The following is an 18,951-nucleotide window of genomic DNA, read 5'->3' as shown; positions in this document are numbered from 1 at the left end:
ATATTTAGGCTCACCATCTGCTTTCAAAAGCTGAGGTAAGAAAACAGCAGAATGTGGTGCCTTGATTTAATTTGAAATACTTGGCATTGAGAACAGAAAAATCAGATCTCAGGTATACTGCCATCTTTTAAAACTTCAAAATAAGGCCCACCCTGAACAAGCTCTTAAAATAGGCTTCTATTGATGTTCTAAATTCATCTGCTTTTCATTCCGTGCTTTATAGAAGATCTGAAATATTCCACTGCTCAGCTCCTGCTATGTATTTACTTAACTTACCTTCACCTACAATTTTTGCTCTGTCTATACTGGATAAATTTATATTTACATTTCTTAGTAGTGGATTATGAAGTAACTTCCTTATCTTCCAAGTTCTTCAAGTCAAAGGTATAATCCTTGAGTGAGGGCTAATACTGCAATATATCACTGCTATTTTCTTTCTGTTTGCTGACAATTCTAGAATTAAGTAGGTGACACAGATAAGCAAAGCAATATTGCCTCTTACTAACATCTGGAATAGCTACAATGGCTAGTACTAGCTCATAGATAAGCTGCAGACACTGTAGGCATGTTTAGTATGATTTGCAAACTGGCCCAAAGGCTCTTATTATTTAGTGTACAAACTAAGAGTCACTGCCCTTTATTGATATATGGTCCTAAATATGATATAGTTGATGAGCATCTCTGCAAGTAGTTGCAAGCTAAAAAAAACCTAGTGGTCAAGGCCTTCATAAGATGGTATGTAACAGCCTTTGTAAACCAACCAGGATCTAAAATTCATTCCTTGGGAAAACAGATTAACAGTGAATGGAACTGGGGTAGGTGTGGGGATTGTGCTAAAGCCATCTAAGTGAGTTTGCTTTGTCCGCTTCATTTGCCCTTGCATAGGCACAAAGTTCAAGAGAAGGGGCTGGCCAACACAAACAAGATGGAAAATGAAAAGTTTCACAGTTAAAAACAAGCATGTTTCCACAGGACTCAAACTGTTGCTCGCACAGTCAACCACTCACTAAGCAGAAACAATGCTATGTGTAGAACCTGGCCTTAAAATATTACACATAAATTCAAAAGTTAAATGCCTTCTTCTGCATCCATGCAGTGACAGAAAAAAACAGAGCACTTAGTTAGTGAATGAGTATATTAAAAGCCATCAATTTGACTAGCAGATTGAGTTTGGGGGATTTGCTTAATCCTCCAACTGACATACAGACTATGGGAAGTGTAACACGTAGTAAAAGCCACACACATTGTGCTGAGTTGTTTAGCGACACTGGCCTCCGTGCATTCTCTGTGCACTTACAAACATAGACAACTTGAACTGATAAGACATTTTCCCCCCAACTTAGTAAAACACGTACTTCTGATTAAGGACTATTTACATGCCACGTTTGAAGTGTCAAAGGCCCGCCGTTTTTGAGCTATCCCTGTGGAAAAAAATGTTCAGAATCTTTTTATAATGGGAATAATATTTTATTAATCATTTTTTTAAACAGATGAACCGATTTTTCTGAACTGTTACCTCAAAGAAGAAATGAGGCAAACTACACTAGAGGCAGGCCATTAGCATCATATTAATAAACAACTTTTGTGAGTTGATCAATCTGGAGAAAATACTGAAACTAATCTATTTGGAATAACTTTAACAATTGGTGGCACCGTAACATACCTGACATGCTTATCTTTTTAAGAATTTTTTGTGCAGCAGGTTTTTTTCATGATAAAAAGGGAGGATCTGGTTATGTTCCATCATCCCCTTTGATTTATGTACAATAATCTTAATGTTACTCATATTCTATTTGCATCCGAACAAAACCTTCCAGAATTAAAGATCAACCAAAGTAGCTATGATTTATTTTTCTTGGCTAATAAAATCAGTTAATCCATTGCCTATATCGGTGCATTACCAGATGGCTGTGGCATTATAATAACATAGAAGAAGGAGTTGTAGATTGATCACTAAATATTTATATCACTTGTTCACTCCACTTTTCAGGAGACACATCCAGTCAAGATTCATTATATATTGAGATACTAAATAGTGTTACAATTGTTGCATACAGATCTGGAAATATATCTCCCCCTCAAATCCAGTGGAGCCAGTATATCATACAAAAAGGAATTTACATACCTGCCACATCTGATTGTATTTTGCTAATACTTGTTAGTGAATTAATTAAGTGATGTTCACTGGCAGGCATATTTTTACCCTACTAATTGTATTCCAATGGAACAAACCCACAGAATGTATTCAAAAGCACTGTGAGGCTCACATGAATTCCAATTTTTTTTTCAATTATCAAGTGCTTTATCCCAATTAATGGAAGTAACCTCATCTTTAATGGAAGATGGGGCAGAGTAACTTAGTTCAATTGGGCAGCTATAGAAATTAAACAAACAAACAAAACCACTGCATGTTTAAATCTCTAGGCACGCTGGTTTCGGAATACAGGTGTCTTCTTATGAGCCATTTGGCTCCGCTCCAGGATACGTAAGTGCACACCACCAATGACAAACTCATGGATTCATACCTGTAATCCAGAGATCGCAGTAGGGTAAGGGGATAATGCAGTGGAGCCTAGGTTTCTTCCAAGCAAAGGTGTCATAGGTGTGCTACTGGTAGTGTGTGTAGCACGCCAGTAGGCCTCAAGGTATTCTGCCAAGTGTTCACAAGCATCTTCAAGTTGGTTTTCATCCAGAATAACATCAAACATTTCCTGTTCAGAAAATAAGCTTTATATTACGTTATTATCAAACACAAACTAGGAATGGTGATTTTAAAAAACTCTTGATCTCAAATATGAGTTAGACTTATGTACCAAGATGGTTAACCTTAATTCACAACCAAATCCAAACCTAACCCTACACTTCCCACTGCAGCCTCATACTGGTGGTCTTCACTTAATGACTGCTCATTCAGTGACTGTTTAAAGTTACGTTATTGCTGAAAAAAGAAATTTACGACCGGATCTTGAACTTGTGGCCATCACAATATTTCCCCAGTCATATGATCAGGATTCAAGCACATGGCAACCAATGCACATTTAATCACAGTGTCCTGCAGTCGTGCTATTGCCATTTGCAACCTTCACAAAAAAAGTAAATGGGAAAACTATCGGGAAGTCACAAGTTATAGTAATGTGATGTTACACTCAAGGACAGCACGCGATTTGATTCATGACCGTAGCTTGAACAGACGTCATAAGTTGGTCATGGCCATGTGAGTCTAGACAACTCTTATGTTTTATATAATACACACACACATAGGAATGCATAGTGCAATACATGAACGCAATCAAAAAATAAAGCCCATCAGTCGTTATGGCTCAAAAATGGTCGCAAGCAAACGTTGCTGGAAGTATTCCTTCAGAGGAATCCATCAGTGGTGGGTTTCAAATTTTTTTACTACCAGTTCTGTGGGTGTGGCTTGGTGGGCGTGGCATGGCTTGGTGGGCGTGGCTTGGTGGGCCTGGCAGGGGAAAGATACTATAAAATCTCCATTCCCACCCCACTCCAGGGGAAGGTTATTGCAAAATCCCCATTTCCTCCCGAACAGCTGGGACTCGGAAGGCAGAGAGTAGATGGGGGCGGGGCCCGTCAGAGGTGGTATTTACCGGTTCTCCAAACTACTCAAAATTTCCGCTACCGGTTCTCCAGAACTGGTCAGAACCTGCTGAAACCCACTTCTGGAATCAATGTACAGTTATAAGTTTATGTTTGGCCTTCCTCCGTACGTGGTGAAATCTATGCAATATTTATTTATTTTTAAAAATGTATCGTATATGCAATTTGTTTTGCATAGCTAACATGATGAACACTGAAAAAGCAGAATCTGAGTTCTCATCTTGACAGACAAAACAACCTTATGGGATCTCCTCTCCCCAGAAGTGAGGTTAGCTTCATCCCTCTTAACTGTATGCAAGTACATCAAGAGCTTGCTATCTTCTCAGGCCTGAGGGTTCAAGTGGAACAGAGAGACTCTGGCTTCCCTATTGCGGCTGACATCACTGCTCTCTCATTTCATGTGGAGTTTTTTGGGGGTAGTTTTTAATAATGATTTTTTAAATATATTTATTTGTTTCCTTTTTTAATTAAGCACTGCATGTTGCTCAGAGTCACTGTCTAGTGAGATGGGTGTCTGTACAAATATGGTAAGAGCTGTGGTGGCGCAATGGTTAGAATGCAGTATTGCAGGCTAACTCTGCCCACACACCAGGAGTTCGAAGATCCTCAATGTTGACTCAGCCTTCCATCCTTCTGAAATTTGTAAAATGAGGACTTGTTGGGGGCAATATGCTGACTCTGAAAACTGCTTAGAGAGGGCTGTAAAGCACTATGAAGTGGTATATAAGTCTAAGTGCTATTGCTATTGCTATAATATTCAAGTGCATTTGTATTATTATTATTATTATTATTTTTATTCAAAAAGTTTGACAAAAAATTTTTTTTCCCCGTTCCCCCCACCCCTCCCCCCTCCCTTCACAAACCCCCCTCCCCCCCCCAACTTCCCGGAACAAACACAAGGTATAGTTAAAAATAAAACAAACATATGCTAAAAAATTTTCCCTCCCAACTCTATTATACTCCTACAATTCTCATCAGTTCCTGACCTCCCCCAAAACAATCAGAAGTAATACATTCTAATCATTCAAAGGCAGTCTGATATCTCTTCATCTGGTATCTGTTTTGAATATAGTCAATCCATTTTTTCCATTCATTTAAGTATCTTTCTTACGTATTGTCTTTCAAAAAGTGCACTTCTATTATTGATATAAAGCAGAGGTGTCAAACTTGTGGCGTCACATCACGTGACGTATCACTTTCCCGCCCCCTTCGCTAAAATGGAGGTAGGTGGGGTCAGCGCATGATGCATCCCGCCTGCAGACCACGATTTTGACATCCCTGATACAAGGCAACAGATTCTAGCACCATACTAATACAGAAAGCTTTTACTCAGTTCTCATCTGTTGGCGTAGCATCTGAGGATTCGGGACCTTTAAAGGGGGCAGAGATAGCTCCTGTTTTTAGTATTTCCTATGTTTGGGTAGCTTGTGGTCCCAAAAATGCAGGTAAGAAGGAGCTTTGTTTTCCTCTCCTTTTGGATTCTGAGTTTTCTGTTCTTTTTCCTAGCACAATCTCAGGGTTTGGAGGTCAAGGGTAGCAGACCACTTGTCTATCCTTCTTAAAGCAACAGTCCAAATAACTATATGTTCTTCTCTGAAAGAAAGCAGCTTAGATTCAAGAATAAAACATCTTCTGCTCACAGCAAGGCTGTTTCAAACAGCCCTCCTGTGAGCAGGAAATTAGTCTATGGAATAATTTTCCAATTTCTTTTGGATTAGCCTCCTATGCCAGATTCTTTCTTCTTTTATTCACTGGAATCTTGTAGTTTAATAATTATTATTATTATTATTATTATTATTATTATTATTATTATTATTATTACAGGAGGGCTGTTTGAAATAATAATAATAATAATAATAATAATAATAATAATAATAATTATTATTATTATTATTATTATTATTATTTAAATTTTATACCGCCCTTCTCCCAAAGGACTCAGGGCGGTGAACAGGCAGATAAAATAATACAATACATTACAATAAAAACACTATTTAAAAAACTTATTCAATATAGCCTAAATTTAAAATACAATACAAAATGTAAAATAAACCCCAATAAAATCCATGTTTAAAAACCCTATTTAAGCCAGTCCTGCTCGGAAGAATAGATATGTCTTAAGCTCGCGGCGAAAGGTCCGGAGGTCAGGAAGTTGTCGAAGTCCTGGGGGAAGCTCATTCCAGAGGGTAGGTGCCCCCACCGAGAATGCTCTCCCCCTAATACAGCTCTCCCCCTAATACAGCTTTCCTCCTCTGGTGTTCTCCATATCTGCGCAGACTGCAACTCCTACAATTCCTAACCCAAATCTTTCGCTAACAGCAAACTATGACAGCTTGTAGTCTTCAAACATGTGGAGATTACCAAATTATGGAAAACTGCTATAACTTTATCCTTGATATACTGTCGCATTTCTCAGATAGAAGTCTTCCATGTGCACTTAAGTGAGAATTTGCAAGCCAAATTAATAAATTAATCTTCCAGTAACAACTAGAACTCTGAAAGAAAATGTTTGCAATGGAAACGAGTTTTGTAACAGCTGTTTCAGAATAACATTTTACATTGTGCAAGATAAAAGAATGAGGACATTTAGAGTACAGTATAACAAAAATGTTATGTTGTTTTAAAAAACTCTTTCTTTATACAGCTCCTACATCAGGACATTCTGTGTAATAAATGCTGATGCTTACAGAATTTGCATAATAAGAGCTGATCTTAGCATCAGCATATACTGCCACTATGAAAAATTCATAAGGATTTGGAGCCGATAAAGGATCTTAATTATTAATATTCTACTTCAGAATCTAGGTTTACAATAATGAAATTAAAACCTTTGCTGTATGTTAAAACCTTTTCTCTGTTCATAAACATACCCAGACTTGCCAGATATACAGAAAGAAATTTAGTGTATAATGTACTATAGATAGATGGATTCAAAAACCAATATTCTCAATGGATCTGGTATATGTAAAGGAAACGATGCGTCAACTAATAACTACAGGTAGTTCTTGACTTATGACCACAATTGTGACTAGAACATCCATCACTAAGGAATAAGATCATTAAATAAGTTGCCCCCCATTTTATGACTCTTGCCGACGTCATTATGCAAAGCAAATGCTTGTTAAATAAATCCAGTTTCCCCCATTGAAATTGCTTGTTGGAAGTCCCCAGGAAAGATTGCAAATGGTGATCACATGACCCCAGGATGCTGCAACTGTTGTAAATTATTGTTATTATCATCTTGAATTTTGATCATGTGGCTGTGGGGGACACTGTGACAATCTTGAGTGCAAGGACCAGGGGTGGGTTCTACTTACCTTTACGACCGGTTTGCATCATTCCCACGCATGCGCAGATCACGTTTTGATGACGTTCGGGTCAGTGGGTGGAGCATCCTGCCATTTTTACTACCAGTTCTATAGAACCGGTCCAAACCAGGGGCAACCCACCACTGGCGAGGACGGGTTGTCAAGTAAATTTTGTAAGTGGTATTGTAACTTTGAACAATCGTTAAATGAACAATATGTATTGTTTTAATATGGAAAGGGTGAAATCAGTGAACAAGTACTATCAAATTTCTTTAAAAACTCTCTAAAGATGAACTGTTGGTTTCAGCAGTTACCAAAGATTTTAGATATGAGTTCCTGACCAATGTCATAAATAAAACTACAAGAAAGACAAAAATGTGGACGTTCATGGTTTCCATGGACACCTTGTTGCTCACACATCTGCTGTTTTTTTTTTCAAAATACATATATATGTATGTTTCTTATTATTATGTTATTATTTATTAAATTTTTATGCCACCCATCTACCCTACAAAGTGGCTTACGAGTTATAAAACATTAAAACTACACAGATTAAAGTATTAAAAACTGTAGAGGTAGTCCTTGACTTACAACAGTTTGCTTAGTGACCATTAGTCACAACAGCACAGAAAAAAGTGATTTATGACTATTTTTCACACTTATGACCATTGCAACATCTCCACAATCACATGTTTTACATTCAGATGTTTGACAACTGACTGGCATTTATGATGGTTACAGTGTCCCGGAATCACGTGATCACCTTTTCAAGGGGCCGGGATAGCTCAGGCAGTAGAGAAGCCTGTTATTAGAACACAGAGCCTGCAATTACTGCAGGTTCGAGCCCGGCCCAAGGTTGACTCAGCCTTCCACCCTTTATAAGGTAGGTAAAATGAGGACCCAGATTGTTGGGGGGGGAATAAGTTGACTTTGTAAAAAAATATACAAATAGAATGAGACTATTGCCTTATACATTGTAAGCCGCCCTGAGTCTTCGGAGAAGGGCGGGGTATAAATGTAAACCAAAAAAAAAAAAACTTTCTGACAAGCAAAGTCAATGGGGAAACCAGATTCATTTAACAACCGTGTTACTAGTTTAACAACTGCAGTGATACACTTAACGACTATGGCAAGAAAAATTGTACAATGGGGCAAAACTCACTTAACAAATTTCTCAGTTAGCAACAGAAATTTTGGGCTCAATTGTGGTCGTAAGCTGAGGACTACCTGCACCAAACCAAGACAGGTATATTTATGAGTAAAGCAACCTTATTTTTCATTTGTCTCTTTCTCCCTGCATTGGTAATTCAGATGTTTTCATTACGTTTGAATAGTTTTGTGTATGTTCACCAAATCACACAATATAATAAGAAACACAGTTAATGCTTTCTGTCTTCAGTTTAGTTCCTAATATTATTGGTTGAACATCAGGCACTTGGCTTGCCTTTCATTAGAAGAAATAGAGAAATCATGGAAAATTACTTAGTAAGGAAAATGTAATGCACTGGACCTCACAGGGGGCTTCCATTTTCCTAGTGCACATTTCTCTGGTGTTGTGGGTGGAAAGTTAGTGGGCTGTTAAAGAAAAGAACAGTAAGCGCAGTTGCTACTATAATCTTACACATCACAGCAGGCCCTGGCCGTGATTTTTGGTTGTACATAGAAAAGAGGAGAGCTTCTTTGCTGAGACTTGTGACCTATTTTTGAACATATTTGGGATTTGATCAGCTGTCTGTTATAGCACTCCTCTCCTGAAAATAAATTTATTGGGAAACAAAGCAGTAGTACATTAATACAAAAGATTCTGCTATCTCTATGTTTATTATTTATATAATTTTTAAAAATGCGGTCCTGAACTTACTGGCGGACACTGTGCAAGCTTATCGGCTGCAACCAGCTGGACATTTAAATGTTTGCTCTGTGACTTTCCTCTTGACTTGATGAGTCGCTGTAAAACCTGAAAAGACAATGCAAAGTAACAGTGAGGTTGTTTCACAGCTGTCAAACTTTTTTTTGTGCATGACACGATACTTTGCATTTTATGCTTCACGTATTAAATTCGAAAGCTTGTTGTGTCTCTATATAAGTTTGTCCTCATTTGGTAGAATTCTCAGTGTTATTGCTGGATCTATGTACATTAGGGTCAACTTAAGTCTGGGTAAATCCTACGCCAGGAGAATGGATCCTCTCAAAACACTGTATCTACCAGTAGTGGGTTCCAAATCCTGTCACTACCGGTTTGCTCCTGGTGGCATGCGCAGAAGCGAGCGGTAGCGGTGGGTGGGCGGAGCCTCCCGTCGCTACCAGTCCTCCCAATGCGGGGCAAACCGGTAGCAACCCACCACTGGTGTCTACATAAATCACTGGCTGAACTCTTATCTAGTCCTGGACTAGTATTTCTTAGCATTTAGTATAAGAACAACCACCAGGTGGCTTTACAAAATACCAAAATAAAATAATTTTATCCATATGATCTGACACTTGAATGTGATCAAAGAAAAGCGGAGGAGAATAAAATGGTATCAACAGGATGATTTCAGGCATATTTTGCCAAAGAAAGGAGTCTGCATTGAAAGTTGAAGAAAAACAAATAGTTGAATGAGTAGCAAAGTACACTGTCTTAAGACCAGAAGACAAGATAGTGGAAAATAAGGTCTTTTTTGGAAAAAAATAATAATCCAATGTCACAGCATACTCCATCACAGATCAGAATATTTCCTGAATATTATTTATGGTGGTTTCTAATCAAAGGTATATTTTCCTCACTTTTACTACGTCAGTATAAATCAGTCAAGTTCCAACAGAAATTCATAAATTTCTGTTTTTAGAGGCACATTACTTGTTCCCTTTCATGATTTGGTGTAAATGTTGTTCAAGGGCTACTAATTTCTTTGCATTCTTTCTCTGGAACCTAATAATTACTCATGGATTTTCTTTTCTTTATATCAGGGTGTCAAACTCACAATGACACATTGTCGTCATGTGATGTATCGCAAATTTTTCCCCCTTCGTTGAACCAAGGATGGGTGTGGCCAGCATCTGACGCATCCAGCCCGTGGGCCACGAGTTTCATATCCCTGCTCTATATGCTCATGCTCATGTGTTCAAAATTCAGATGCTTGGGAACTGGTTCATAGTTATGACCTTTGCTATGTCCTAGGATCATGTGATCACCTTTTGCAACCTTCTGACAAGCAAAGTCAATGGGGAAGCCAGATTAACTTAACAACCAGGCTACTCACTTATTAACTGTGAGTTAATAAGTGATTCACGTAACAATCATGTGGCAAAAAAAAGTCATAAAATGGGGCAAAACTCAACAAATTAACAACAGAAATTTTGGGCTCAATTGCGGTTGTAAGTCGAGGACTACCTGTACTGTTCACTTGATATAACTTCCAATTTAATACATGGTGAAACATAATACATTTTACAAATGTTCGGCTGTTCTGGGGTAGTGTCCACTGAAGAGTGAAATTATATCTAAGGACAACTTAAAGCTACATTATGTCAATCATGGGCTAGAGATAACATGCAGGTAACATGTCATACACACAGCAAAGAAAAATATTTCTACAAGGACAGATATGAATGAGAAAGACAGGCCAAGAGAAAAAGAGGCTAACCTTTGGAGATGAGACTTTAACATGGACAATAATTGGAGCTAATGATGTCTTAATAAGTTGTGCAGGATGGTTAATTGTATCTGCATCTAGAACAACCAATTGCAAGGATCGTGCCAGTTCAAAATTCAGATGCTTGGGAACTGGTTCATAGTTATGACCTTTGCTATGTCCTAGGATCATGTGATCACCTTTTGCAACCTTCTGACAAGCAAAGTCAATGGGGAAGCCAGATTAACTTAACAACCAGGCTACTCACTTATTAACTGTGAGTTAATAAGTGATTCACGTAACAATCATGTGGCAAAAAAAAGTCATAAAATGGGGCAAAACTCAACAAATTAACAACAGAAATTTTGGGCTCAATTGCGGTTGTAAGTCGAGGACTACCTGTACTGTTCACTTGATATAACTTCCAATTTAATACATGGTGAAACATAATACATTTTACAAATGTTCGGCTGTTCTGGGGTAGTGTCCACTGAAGAGTGAAATTATATCTAAGGACAACTTAAAGCTACATTATGTCAATCATGGGCTAGAGATAACATGCAGGTAACATGTCATACACACAGCAAAGAAAAATATTTCTACAAGGACAGATATGAATGAGAAAGACAGGCCAAGAGAAAAAGAGGCTAACCTTTGGAGATGAGACTTTAACATGGACAATAATTGGAGCTAATGATGTCTTAATAAGTTGTGCAGGATGGTTAATTGTATCTGCATCTAGAACAACCAATTGCAAGGATCGTGCCAGTTCAAAAATTCGTTCAATCTCACTCTGTACTTCCGCTGAAAAAATGAAAGACCCAGAAAACATGAGTAACATATTTTGGAACAAATCAAAGTACTTATGTTTACACATAGATACCATTTTAGTTGGACTTTTAATTTCTGATACTCAAGCTTTCAATTGCATCCCTAATTCTAAGTAAAATAAGACACTGCATTCTTTGAAACAGGGGTCTCCAACCTTGGTCCGTTTAAGACTTGTGGACTTCAACTCCCAGAGTTCCTCAGCCAGCTTTGCTGGCTGAGGAGTTGAAGTCCACAAGTCTTAAAGGGACCAAGGTTGGAGACCCCTGCTTTGAAAAGTTCAAAGTTGTATGGAGCGAGGATGAAGCTTGATTCTTGTAGGATCAAGCTTCATTCTCTCTCCATACAACTTTGAACTTCATATACAGTATTTCCACTGTGGAGAAGATCCATCTAGTATAGAGATGTGCCTTCTAATCATTGCATATTTAACATCAATAATGCAAAGCTGAACTAAGAAAACAAATAATAAACTACCATTATAGGATGGATGGTAAAAAAGGAAAAGGTTTTAGCATCTACATGATTTACTCTATACCAAAACATTATGTCTCCCAATAGTTTCATGTGGGGAGTGGGGCAACCTTGATACTGGAGGTCCGGATCTCCATCTCTCCTCTCCCACTATCCCCAATTGAAATTGCTTGCTTAGAAAAGAGCAGAACCACTATAATAAAGTGCTCTCAATTCCCAACCCTCTTAGTGACACAAAAGAAGACCATGATTGATGACACTAAAGCCCACTAAGAGATCTAATAGACCAAAGGCTATTGCTCTCTCCCCACTAGGTCATCCACAAGAGCTGTTAAATGTGGTTTCCATCCCATATTCAGGGCTAAAACTGTTGCCCAACAATATAAGCAATCTGATTTTTCCAGAATCCTTGGTAATGTTGATCTATCATCTTCCTCTGAAAGGGAAAGTCAGGGACAAGCAGTATTTGCTCAAAATTGCTGGGTCCAAGGCAAGCCTCTTGAGGACTTGAAGGAGTTAATCTTCTGCTCCCATAATGAAGCACTGACCACTGTCTTGTCCTTGTCCCTTCTCTTGGCAAGGACCAGAGCATGACAATTCCATGTTTTTGTAACAGAAAATAATACTTCTCCCCTCCTCCACAAAATTGGGGTGGGGGTGGGGGAGGAAATAGCCATCACCATGCACAAGTATCACAATCTATTTCTGGGGGGGAAAACTTACCTAAACTGGACCTGGTATTTGACCGTTCAATTATTGCCCTTTTGCTTGGATTATTTAAAACAGATCTCTTGGCAAGAGAAATGTCAGCTGTCACTCTAGTTATTGATATCCTACCAAAAAACAGGATAGAACAAAATGATTTAAATGCAAGTTGTTTTGTAAAAAATTTTTAAAACTGCCTTTTACAACACAACATTCTAGAAGAAGCATTATATTGTATGATCAGGGAGGCAAACAATTCTGCTGAAAAGCAAAGCTATTTCATTTACCAAAAAGCATTTATGAAAAAGCCAGTGGAATACTACTGATAGACCCTATCATCACCCATGCTAACAACCCTAAAGCAAAGCAAAGCAAAGCAAAGCAAAGCATTTACCATTATTGTTCACTGTTTGTGTATACAGTGTGTTCCTTCAATTTCATTTCAAAATACAATATGGATATTCACTTTATTAAAATTATTGTAGAAAGGGACTTCTACAATGGGGCAAATGAGAAATGATGTGCCTACAAACTGTGGAGACAATGCTGAAGTGAAGATTAGTGATTTGGGGGTAAGCCTGAAGCAGTGGAGTTTCTCTGGATAAGGAGAAGCCAGGAAATTGCCCATGTGCATTCTGGAAGGCAGTTCTGCAGATCTCCTCACAAATATGATCACTGAGAGCCAAGAAAGGCTCACAACCTCAGCAGAGCCGATTTAAAGATGTTGGGTTCCCTCAAATCCCCACTTTCTAAAACACATTTGAAATATAAATATTTCTTTTAAAAGAACTATAGAGATCTTCTGAGCAGAAAATCACAAGGACCACCTGGTGAGGGTTCCTTTCACCAAGATTAAAGATGAAAACTAACTCAAGACAAACGAAGATTTAAAAATAATAAAAAGCAAAAGGCTGCCTAAAAATTTAAAATAGGAAGGCTTAAAATGAACTAAGGGGGGCAGTTCAGTTTGGAATTACTTACTTTAAAGTACTGTTGAAATAATTAAATAAATTATGCATAGTTCCATCGGAAAAAGGATTGTTTAGATTTGCCAAAGAACACAGTTAGTTTTCTTAAGCAAAGAGATAAGATGAAAGATTATGTGGCTATAAAACTACAGAGTACTAAATGGGTCCAAAGAGTTGAGGATATAGATAAAGGGGAAAAGATAAAGAAGAGTGCATGGAGGAAAAATGTGTAAACAAAGAAGAAAAAATGAATTAAAAAATTGAAGACTCTGTACTGAAGATGAATGGGGAGGTTAAACAAAAGATGACTAAAAAATGAAGAATCTCCAATGCAAATAAGTCAGAAACATTAAACCAAGAGATTAAAAAAGTTTTTGACAATGTGACACTATTTGATTCAAACGTGAAACAATTCTGTTTGTGATTCACAGCAATTACAGGACAATCTAGTGAAGATATGAAAGAGAAGGTTGATGAAGTCTTAAAAAATTTCAACATGGAAGAAGTGGATGCAAAAGTGAATCGATACAAGAAATGAAAAGTCAAGAAATGCACCAAGAAATAACAAGACTTGTTAGAAAGTAGTCAAGAGACCAGGTCCTAAAACAACAATATAATCCTCTAATAAACATCTCCTCAATAGGAGATGTTTATTAGAGGATTATTAACAGCAGAACACTGCAGAAGAGAAAAGAATATAAAGTTGACTTGTTTAATCAGGGATAAAAATCACAGTATCTTATAAAGTACTGGACCCTTTATGAACTTTTGGCTGAATATGGATAGAAATGAACTGATGATTTTTAGATTTGCCACATGAAAAAGACTGGATATGGGAAGAAATGAATTATGTATGCAATTTTAAATGAGAGATAGTATTAAGTTTGTATGAAACTGCTACAAAGATCAAAACGTGTCTCTTTTAATTTTGTGCATTTTTTCTTTCCTTTTTTTTTTGAATTTCACTTTCAGAACATCCTCATATATTTATTTTATTAGTTTAAAAATCTTGAATAAAAATTATATAAAATTATTGTATTAAAAAAACCATCTGTAATATTTAGGTTTGAGAAATAAATCCATGTGCATTTTATTCCACAGGTTTATTCTATAAGACTGCAACCACCTCAACAGCAAGGAACTTGATGGCAACTTTGATTGTTTTATGCCTTCTTTTCTCACAAGAGAGGAGGGTGTAAACGCTTTGTCTTGCCCTTGTAATGCTAGTTAAGGTTAGGGTTACATATTAATTGATTAATATGATAAATGGTAACCCAGCCAGTTACCATATTAATTTACAACAAGCAACAATTAGTAACAGAATTATTCAACAATATCTATATTCATTACTGTACTTTTTTTATCCCAACACATCACATTTGTCTTCCAAATGTTGGCATGGTGATGGATGGATGAATGATAGATAGACGCATAGATGTGTACCTATATCATCCATATCTATTATATATCTTTCCAGATGTTATAAATCAGTGCTATCCTATCTTTGTAAGAAGGGAACTGACATCAACTTCAAAGCTGGAGAGATTTTATTTAAAGAAACCTACTAAAGATGAAGGAAATAGTCTAATAAAATGTACATTTAGGCATATGTTCAATTTGGCAAAACACTCTTCTTTAAGAGCAGAAAGGGTGAAAAAAGGCTGGCCTAAGAGAAATCTCCTTCTTTTATGCCGAACAGACAAGGCTGATCTTTATGGGTTATGGTGCTCTTCAGTTTTTTTCTCGTGTGGTACGAAAATACAGTCTGCAGAGGATTTATTCATAGCAACCCTTGACTTGCCATTGACAGTTACCATGGTTTCCTATAGGAAAACAATGGTGCCCAGTTTTCATATTTAAATGCTGCACTAAACTACATATGTCAGCAGGAATGACGAAATGCTTGCTCTGTACTTAATCTAAACGTTTCCTTCTCATAACCAGGCAACAAGCTTTAGGTAAGTAAGATAATTCAGAGCTCCAGGAGAGGGCAAAGTGAAAGTATTAATGAGCACCATCACCTAAACTAACATTCAGTGATATAATGCATTTAACTGCAGAAACATCCAATGGAGCTCCTATTTAACTAGGATCACTATAAAAAGCTTGCTCACATCCTCTTAGTTGTAGGCATAAACAAATGAAGGTTTAATACTATAATGTATGCAAAAATATTCGTATTTCTATTTTCTTTGCTAGCTGAGAAGCAATATGTCCTTCTAAAGTGGCGTGAGTCCAAAGTAAATACTCCATCACGTAATGTTCTAAATTGTTTCATGCTAGCTCTTGAAATATAATATTGCTTAAGTAGCCTAAAATGGAAGAATCTACCAGCAACTACCAGCTGCTTTGAGAATTTTTAATTTTTACCCAGCTGATGCCAACAACAGAACCTGTGAAGCTAATGTTTGGTACCACAAATCACCTTTAGAGTTAGAACAGTTGGAAACTTGCATATTCACTTTAAACCTGAGAGATAACACCTGAGCTTCCAATTGGCCTAACTTTTCCATCTTTCTTCCCTCATTTATTTAGGGAAAGCCATTGCAGTATTTGAACAAATGTGAAGAAAAGGCATCATATGCCCTAAGGTTCTTGACAGTAGCAGGTGGCTGTGTGTCTCTGTGTGCACATATTATTAGTGAACAAATTGAGAGAAAACTGAAGAACGCAAGGTAAGTCCTAAAAAAAGAAAAGAATTGCTTACATAAAGAAGAACAAACTCACAGAGAAAAGCCCCAAAATTTCCCCAAAATAAAGATGTTATTGGCCCAGCATACTTTATATTTCAGTTATGCAGTATTTTAATGTAGGGAACACAATGATGTGTTACCCTAGAATGTAAAATGGCCAGTATAATCCTTATATTTATGAAGCTTTCAGGTTTGCCCTGTCATTTCTACCATCCTTTGCATCTTTCTCCCTTTACCTTCCCAACTTGAATTATTTTAAATGAGTTCCAAAAATTAGGCATGGTGGCCTGGACTGGCCTTGGTCACAATCTCACTGAATAATCTGGTCAATTTGTATTCTAGCCTAACGGGCAAAAAGCAAAGACACAGGAGATGAATAGTTCAGCCAATGTACTGGGGTGTAGGGGAAGAAAAAATAATAGACCGTGTTCTTACAATCCTTTTCCTGATATATATTACTATAGTCTCATACAGCCTTTTTCCATATAGATTTCAATTACATCTCAGTAATCCTTGCAACAGTCTTGAAAAATATTTCAGTATTATTATTGCTCCTGTATCAGAGAAAAGATATCAGAGAATCATTCCATGACTTAACGGCCAAGATGAACTTCCGGAAAATAGGTAAAATACAGTTGTTGTTATTGTTGTTGTTGTTTTGGCTAAGCAGTCTATACTTCTGAAATGTATATTTTGCAAGGATTTTTTTTAAACAATGTAATTAAATCTCTTCATAAACTCAAACTTATTTTGTGTCATCGTTTCAGATTAAAAAAAATGTCACAGAAATATTTAAGCAGTAAATTAAGAAGATCAACTGAAAAAGCAGTTTCAAAATTCAGAAATGCTGTCACCAGATTTATAGGTGCTATTAAAATATTATTGAGATAGACAGAAGATGGATGGGAGCAAACTTGATGTAAGAAGATGTCTTAAAATCCTGAATTCTAGTAGGAGAGCTCATATCATGTTTTCAGATTTAGTGGTTCCACAAGGGCTTTGGGACACAAATCACTCGATGCAATTTGGCTATGATGTACGTGAATAAGGCACCACTCACTTCAGAGCTAGTCCTTTGAAATTTACTTTGGATTCTAATGCAATGTAAGAAAGTTATATTTCCAGAGATTATAGATTTTCATATTCATAATAAGAATGTAGTGACTTTTTATCAGCAAGAAATTGGGAGGAGATTTGCTGATCTACATAGTATCCCAAAATGTTAGGTTCTTCCTGCCAGTCCATCTATATGTATCCTGACCTTTTTTGATAGCCATTCTTTTCATAATGAGTCAGTCTGTGTTTCTGTGGAATATGTATGTGAGAGAGAACAAATGTGAGACAGAAATACTCAGCATTTCTACGCTACTAGCATTTCTACTCTCCAATCCCTCCTCATATCTTCAGATCCAGACTCCTAAGACCTTACTAATTGCTGTTAGGTGCCATAATTTTTTAAAATGTATCATGGTGCTGGTATAAAACAGCTTCTTAACTTGAAATATGTGTGTATAGGAGCATGCATATGCATGAACATGTCTAATGTGCAGAAGCATCTGCAACAAACCAGGTCAAAAGGGCATAGTGCAAGAAATGATGCCATGACATAGGCTCCACCCTTATGTATTTGCAACCTGATGCCTGATGTTTGTATTATAAACTCATGGTGCATGTTTCATCACTGCTCACATATGATCAATCTTGTGCAGACTGGGAATTGAGACATGCCAATTCATTGTGCTCTTGAAAAGGGTAAATTTTCTCATCGACACCACTGCCTTTTTCTGATTTTTTAGTCTCGTTAGCCCTGTGGTTTTTGGTGGACTTCTCCTATCCCAATATTAATCAAGCCCAGTGCTGCTTAGTTTCAAAACCCAGACTTTGTTGTTCACAAAGACCCCTTCATCCAAAGATCTAATGTGAGATACAGTATATATCTTTCCTCCAGAGGGCGATGTTTTCCTGTTCCATCCATCTCAATAGTAAGGATTACCTAAGGAGCTGGAACAGTGAGCAATCTAAAATGAATGCTTAGAGGAGAGAAAAGCTTGAGAAATCCTAAAGCTGCAATCTGAAGAAGTTAATTTAAGCCTGGATCTGAAATTATTAAACATGCAAATAACCTTCCTTAGACATAGAACAAGTAAGATTTAGCTTCAGATTAATAGAACTAGGCAATCTGTCACACATTCATCAGAGACTAAGTTCTGTGAAAAAGCTAGACTAATGAGAGCCAATATTTTTGCCAAAAAAAAAAACCTGGACAATTTTATACGGCTCACATAAGTGACTGAACCACAGTATGATTAAGCATGATTAAGCCAAAGAAATTAAAAATTTCAAAACTTCATACTACTCCCATTTTTTACTTTCTTGTTCCCAGAAATGTTTGTCCTACCTTTTAAATAATTCCTAGGAATTTGGGTCAACTTCAGTTCTCAGTCCTTTGATGATGAATTAGGTGGCAACATTTGTTTGAGCCAGATTTTGTATTTTCTTTCTTTCTTTCTTTTTTTTCCCAGAGGAAACAACAGAGTTTTATCTAACTTTATTTTACTGACCAGAAAGTTCAGAACTCAAGTTTAAAAATATTCATTTCAGCGGGAAACATTTTGTTAAAATTCGATACATATTTTACAAGTTGAATCCATACAGACAGAAATAAGTACACTGAGTTTAGTTCTGCAAGAGAACTAGGCATAAGATGGCAGGTGGGCTTATTAACTTGAACAATCACATTTTA

At 37.0% G+C, this 18,951-nt stretch overlaps 1 protein-coding gene across 1 annotated transcript in view; it reads right to left on the bottom strand.

Annotated features, from left to right (window-relative positions):
• CACNB4 (calcium voltage-gated channel auxiliary subunit beta 4) overlaps nt 1-18,951 on the bottom strand; it is a 158,762-nt gene that overhangs the window by 12,166 nt on the left and 127,645 nt on the right. The window contains exons 10-13 of the mRNA XM_058192788.1: nt 12,566-12,675; nt 11,193-11,344; nt 8,788-8,883; nt 2,526-2,711 (exon numbers count right to left, since the gene is read on the bottom strand). Coding sequence (XP_058048771.1) covers nt 2,526-2,711; nt 8,788-8,883; nt 11,193-11,344; nt 12,566-12,675 — 544 coding nt within the window. The remainder of the gene's footprint in view (nt 1-2,525; nt 2,712-8,787; nt 8,884-11,192; nt 11,345-12,565; nt 12,676-18,951) is intronic.

This window comes from Ahaetulla prasina, chromosome 1, assembly GCF_028640845.1.
Source record: "Ahaetulla prasina isolate Xishuangbanna chromosome 1, ASM2864084v1, whole genome shotgun sequence".
In the NCBI taxonomy this organism is placed as follows: domain Eukaryota; kingdom Metazoa; phylum Chordata; class Lepidosauria; order Squamata; family Colubridae; genus Ahaetulla; species Ahaetulla prasina.
This window is presented reverse-complemented; position numbering and strand designations above follow the sequence as displayed.